Here is a 6,966-nt window from a genome sequence, read left to right on the forward strand (position 1 = left end):
ATGTCTCTGTCCAGCACCGATTCAAGCAGCAGGATCTGCAACAGTCTCCTCCTATTTAATACATTTTTTATTTATAAAGCTGTTTACCATGAGAAAAAAAAAAAAAAAAAGCAACTGCAGCGGCCCCCACTCCATGGGATCCTGAAAATATTTTAAAAGCTTAATTTGATACAGTAGCATACTTCAAATACTCGTAAAAGAACAGAAAATTATCACTGCAGATTTTAAAGAGTGAGGATAAATAACTTCATGATTAATAATGAAGGTGCTGCTTTCGATTTATTAGGGTATTAATCACTTTTGTTCAGAGGAAGGCAGGAAATATAATCTCAGTTACGTTTCGTCTTAAAAATCTACACTTGCCTTAACACTGCGCTTCCTGTAAAAAAGGGGCAAAAAACATACACAGAAAGATTGCATTTGCAGTTGTATTACCATTATTATTGCTTGCTGCTTTGCTACTCAAGTCTGCCTATCGCGGCGGTTCGCTTGACATTGAAAAGAGAAGACGCCGCAGCACAATTTGAAGGGGGATTTGCAGCAAAAGGAGCATTATTTAAGCGCTGCTGCTTTAATGCGGCCATATAACTATGCACCTCCTCTGCAACCATCTCCTGCATTACAGCCAGAAACTCCGTAGGATTTACATGTGACCGGGGGCTCAGAATAGGAGCCAGCGTCTGCGACAGCGCGTTATTGATCGCAGAGCTTATCCATTCCATGGCCTCTTGAGCCTTAATGTAGCCGGAAGGAGCAGGTGAGCCCACGGTCACATGACAGGGGGGAACGATTGAGAGCGAGGTCGATGGCGAAGGGGGTTTTGATGGGCTATCTGTGCCGGGAGGTGAAAGGCTGAGAAAGGTTGGCGGATCGCAGGCCTTATTTAAATCGGTGACACTATTATTGACTGTTGCGAGGCGCGGCAGAGGTCTGTAGACAGTGGAATCGGATCCAGGGGGCGAACAAGGCTTCTTCATCTTATTTCCCTGTCCAGAATCCTCATCTTCCAGGCAACGCTTTCGATCGCCATCTTCCTCCGAGCTAACCACAGCACCCTCTGCGCAGCGCCTCCGCAGAGTGGAATTCCAGTGATTTTTAATCGCATTGTCGGTGCGCCCTGATAACATTCTCGCAATAGTGGCCCATTTGTTGCCGTGCTGCGCATGAGCTCTTATAATGGTGGCGTCCTCTTCAGGAGTAAAAGGTTGGTGCTCTACCTGAGGACTCAGCTGGTTGCACCACCGCAGCCTACAGGACTTCCCTGATCTCCCTGGAATGGCCTTACTTATAAGCGACCAGTTCCTCGGCCCGTATTTCTGCACATACCGCTGTAATGCTGCATCTTCTTCAGGGCTCCACGGCCCTTTAATTCTATCAATCTCTTCACTATTTCTCAGCGACGCCATTGAAAAAAACCTCAACCTAATACATCCTGGAGCTAAAACCAGAAGAAACAATTTTTTTTAGGGTTTATAACAATGATCCACCAAGACACCAGAGAGGCAGAAGATCCTCTGTTTTTTTCTCTCTGTTGCACAGAGAGGGGGGGCACAATGGACTTATTGAGTCGAATTCGGGGACCGGCGCCACCTGTCCATGCCACCGGCTGGGCCGGTAGTTGTGGGGCTCCGCTTTGCAGCTGTGGCGCAGTACACGTGTCCTTCCAGGCCTCGAAATTGACCGGGCCAGGCTGGCCTCCACGGCGCGCCGAATTTGACCGAACCGCAGGGGGGGAATCCCCCGATCGACGTCTCACCTGCCCAAAAAATGTTTTCACTTGATTTCTGCTGAGCTGGCGAAAGCGACAGGTTATTATAAACCGTCAGACTCTCCACACGCCGTTCCGTACGATTGGGCCTCGCCAGCCAGGAAATTCCAATTAACGGCGTCCGTTAATTACCCACGCGCCGCATGGTCCCATTGTTTAACGGCTGCCGTTAAACTGTCGTTGCGGCCGTTGATTTGCCGCCACACATATGCCACGTGGAGGCCGAGGAGAGGGTTGTTTATTCGGATAAGAATGGAGAATAGTCGTGTAATTTTAGTAAACGTCACGGTCACATGAGAGGGAGGTGGGCTAACCGACCTGGCTTTTGGGCGCGGAAGTCTACATATGCGGCTTGTAATCATTTGGGGCAAATAATTGGGTTTAGCGGCTTGGCTCGGCGGGCCCCACCAAAATATGAAATATGAATGCACGGTCCTTACTTTTCCAAAGTAAAATTCCATAGCAAACTGTCTTTTGTCGCTTTTATGCTCTAATCGTTTCGTTTGTCGTTTCAAAACATAATATAGTATTTTTATTTTTTTTAAATAAATTTTTTATTTTTTATTTTTTTTAAAAAGAGGCATGATTATTGTTTTTTTCTCCTATAACGCGGCGAGGATAACCAGCGACTTAGAATCGCGGATTTGTTGGAAACTAGGATTCCAATAAGCCAATTATTTTGCTATCCCTACACTCCAAAAGGAAACTTGTTTTATTTTTTTGGTACCTTTTTCTTTTAATGTCGAAACTTTGTTGGTAGAAAGAGACAAAGGTTTCAATTTGTTTAGGGTGGAGTAGTTTAAGTAATTTCGGCTTTGTTTAGGCTATGAGGGTGGTTGATTTATTTAAATATATAGAGAATGGTTATAGGTTCAAATTTTATTTTGGAAGTTGTGTTAATGTAGGGTAATTTAAGTGATGGTGAATGAATGAATGAAGATTTTAATGATTCAGTAAGTTGTTTCTGGATTTGATTGTGTGTATCTTTTTTGCATTAACGTTTCAGATCATACTCTTTGATCCATCATCAGGATGAAAGAGAGTGTTAAGAGATGTAAAAGTAAATTGCAGACAGTCTCACTTAAGGGATAATTGAAGGGGGAGGTTTTGAGAGGATGCACAAAGAACGAGGAGGAAAGCATACAAAAACTTAAAGAAAAAGAAGGAAAGGAAAATATTATAAAACTAAGTTGAAAAAATGCAAAAAATAATAATGCCAAAGAAACTTAAAAGAGACTAAAAACGAAGAAAGACAAAAAGACAAAAGAAAGCTAAAAAAAAGAAAAGAAAATAAAATAAAAAATAAATATAAAAATTATACATATATGCATGTATATATGTATATATACATGTATATATGTATATACATGTATATATGTATATACATGTATATATGTATATACATGTATATATGTATTTATGTATGTATATGTATATATATGTGTGTGTATGTATGTGTGTATGTGTATGTGTACGTGTATGTATGTATAAATAAAGACAAAGACAAAAGAAAGCTAAAAAAATAATAAATCAATAAAATAAAATAAAAAACAAATATAAAATTTATATATATATGTGTGTGTGTGTGTGTGTGTGTGTGTGTGTGTGTGTGTGTGTGTGTAACTTCTTGTATTAATAGAAATATAAGAAGGACAAAGAACAAGGAAACAATACAAAAAGAATATCCGATATGTGTGTGTGTGTGTGTGTAGACACCCACACACAGATATATATATATATATATATATATATATATATATATATATATATATATATATGTGTGTGTGTGTGTGTGTGTGTGTGTGTGTGTGTGTGTGTGTGTGTGTGTGTGTGTGTGTGCGCGCACACACACACACACACACACATATATATATACATATGTATATGTATATGTGTATATGTATATGTATATGTATGTGTATGTGTATGTCTATATATGTGTGTGTGTGTGTGTGTGTGTGTGTGTGTGTGTGTGTGTGTGTGTGTGTGTGTGTGTCTGTACGAAACCTAAAACTAGAGCTAAGCCAAAAACTGACAAAAGAAAGAAAAGTGAAAAAGATAAGAAAAAGCAAAGGAAAAAAGATAAAAAGAGAAATAAAGGAGGAAGGGTAAGAAGAAAGACCACACTATTGACACTCTCTTTCATCCTGATGATGGATCACAGAGTGTGATCCAAAACGTTGATGCAAAAAAGATACACACAATCAAATCCAAAAACAACTTACTGATTTGGTTATGTATTGTGGAAATTTGATCAAATTAATTGATTTTAATGATGTCTATGAGACTAGGTAATCTATGGGATCAAAACCGAGGACAACACAATGATCTCTAAAGAACCAATCGACCACCAACTTGGGAAGCAACCCAAGAGCGTCCACTAATCCTTTCCGATTAGGTTTCTTTTGCTATGAATTTTGACCAAGTAATCTGTCATTTGAACTATCTGTTCTTCTTTGAACAAAGTATTAGAGACTCAAATTTTAGGATATACGTATATTTGCTCCAAATGTCATCAAAAGTTGGGCAATCCATGATGTAATGCCATTCTGTTTTGACTGATCCAAACTTGCAAAGAAGACAAACCCTGTTAGCTCATTCCTCTTTGGGTGTTTTCCACGTGTTAAGAGTTTATAGTAAAGTAAAGACATCAATTTTTCACAATTCATGAAACTAGTACAATTGTTTATGGATTAGATTATGCGTTAGATTTTAGCATCAATGTTTCAGATCACACTCTGGATTAGATTGTGTGTTGTTTTTTATCATCAATGTTTCAGATCACACTCTGGATTAGATTGTGTGTTGTTTTTTATCATCAATGTTTCAGATCACACTCTGGATTAGATTGTGTGTTGGTTTTTAGCATCAACATCTCAAATCATACATGAGTGTGATCCAAGACATTGATGCTAAAAACCAACACACAATCTAATCTAGAAGCAATTGCATGTTATTTTTTAGCATCACACAATTTAATCTAGAAGCAATTGTGTATTATTTTTTAGCATCACACAATTTAATCTAGAAGCAATTGTGTATTGCTTTTTAGCATCAAAGTTTCAAATCACACTTATGTATCTTTTTAATCATTGATGCTAAAAACTAAAAATCTAATCCAGAAGTAGTTGTTTCAATTTTATAATAGTTTACTCATTTTTAGTTTGAATCATCAAAATTATTTAGGGTTGGTCACAGGGCTATTGATTCTCCTCAATATAAAAATGTTGTAGAAATGAAACTGTAAATACTTTAGATTAAGAAGTTGAGATATTGTTGGTTGTGAGGCACCACATATGTCATTTGGGTCATTTCTAGACCCATATATCTATTATATACTACTTAAATAGCAATGTAAAATGGTATAGAAGAAAAGACAAATTCATAGAAATAAGATAATTAAGTGTCATTATGAAAGGATATGATAGAAAGACATTATGAAAAGGCATAAAGAGACTATATAGAGGGAAAAGTGAGATAAAAGCATGGAATAGTGTGAAAACATGTACATGGAACAATATGAATTATATATATATATATATATATATATATATATATATATATATATATATATATATATATATATATATATATATATATATATATATATATATATATATATATATATACGAGAATAAAGGGAAAAAATGACAATAAAGAGTAAGTTATGAGTTGATAGAATTATAGGAGGTGCAAACCATTAATGTATATAAATATATGATGTTTTGTATATATATATATTTGAATGTGTGCAACTTATCATAATTTGGTTGCATTACACCAAGGTTGACTACATATAACAAAATATTAAACTTTAGACTTGAAACGAAGTTTTTGTGTCAACAAATAGTAGTTGATATGTAAACATGATTTTTCAAATTAATAAAGAGGGATAACTTAGACTTAGTTTCATGTGAAGCTCAAAGACTCTTTGATTGATATGCAAACATGGGTTTTTAAATTAATAAAGAGGGTTTAAGACTTAACATCATGTGAGGATCATAGACTCTTTGTCTTTGTTGAAGATTGTACTTAATGATCAAAATTTTTTCTTTCAAACCAAATTTGAAACTAATGAGCTCCAACAAAAAACTAGATGTTTTGTTTTATATTGTGGTTGAATCTACAACTACAAAATTGATCATTACACCTTCAAAAATGAATTTGTCTCATAGATTTGATCTATGTTCGTTGAAATGAACTATGCACTACTAGATGCTAGGAATTGTTTTACCTCATAGTCTAGACCTATTTTGACAAACATTTTGGGGAGTTTATTAAGTGGGGAACTTCTCCTTTTTGTAAACTCCTAATTCTAATTTTATAGTTTTTAGGCAATGATTAAAGACATGAGCAAGTGTACAATATGCCCTAATCTCTTACGAGTTGTTGATGTAAGTAGATGATGCAATTCAGTGCTCTTTTCAATTGATTGAATGGTTGTCTCCTTTAAAAATAAATGCATTATTGACTCTAAAAAATAATTTTGAACCTTTCCTAGTTTCTAGATGTAGTTAATACTCATAGACCTTTTTATTGTCTCATTTCCATCACACCTATAGTCTGGAGTCTAGATAATTGTTGTCTTTTATCCAATGCATATACTAGATAATCTAGGTCATACATAATGTCTTTTTTTGGACCACACTGCTCAGTTTTTATTTATAATTATAATTATCATTGATTAAGGTGTCCCATAGACAAATGTTCTCCTAGGAAGGATCTTAGCAATATCTTAACACATCCAAGTTTGGAACTCCTTGGCTATATCTTTCCTTATTAGTTTGCTTAGTAATATGATTATATCATTGACCTCATAGAATTCCCTCATAAATGTTTTCTTAGGGATTCTAGTGGATGATGACTTTAGTTTGATGTGCCAACTTTTGTTTATGATTTTCTAGCAATTTCTCATGTAATCATCATAATGATTTTCAAGAGAGTCCATGGAAATCTTAATATATGCTTATCTAACATGAACAATAAATATTTCTTTTATATAGTGTAGTTGTAATTAAATAATATTATATTTCTATTTAATTTTGTATCTCCCTTCTATCTTTATTATAACGTTGAGCACATGTCATTATTAACTCAATAAACTAATAGTTTTCAAAATCATGTAACTTGATATAATCCAATTGATTTTAATTTATGTGTTCTTTGATATTTTTTTATTCCTAAGATACAACCAAGGT

General features: G+C 35.3%; 1 protein-coding gene across 1 annotated transcript; it reads right to left on the reverse strand.

The window, feature by feature from the left end:
* Positions 1–232: 232 nt before the first annotated feature.
* Positions 233–1,546, reverse strand: LOC131068477 (transcription factor MYB77). Its single transcript, XM_058003657.2, has one exon. It carries the CDS (start codon positions 1,404–1,406, stop codon positions 459–461), a length of 948 nt encoding a protein of 315 aa, XP_057859640.2. The 5' UTR covers positions 1,407–1,546; the 3' UTR covers positions 233–458.
* Positions 1,547–6,966: the final 5,420 nt, after the last annotated feature.

This window comes from Cryptomeria japonica, chromosome 3, assembly GCF_030272615.1.
Source record: "Cryptomeria japonica chromosome 3, Sugi_1.0, whole genome shotgun sequence".
Taxonomy (NCBI): Eukaryota; Viridiplantae; Streptophyta; class Pinopsida; order Cupressales; family Cupressaceae; genus Cryptomeria; species Cryptomeria japonica.

Bases quoted from the DNA above. Each gene is read 5' to 3' on its own strand.
- LOC131068477 (XM_058003657.2), bottom strand. From the start codon at position 1,406: ATGGCGTCGCTGAGAAATAGTGAAGAGATTGATAGAATTAAAGGGCCG.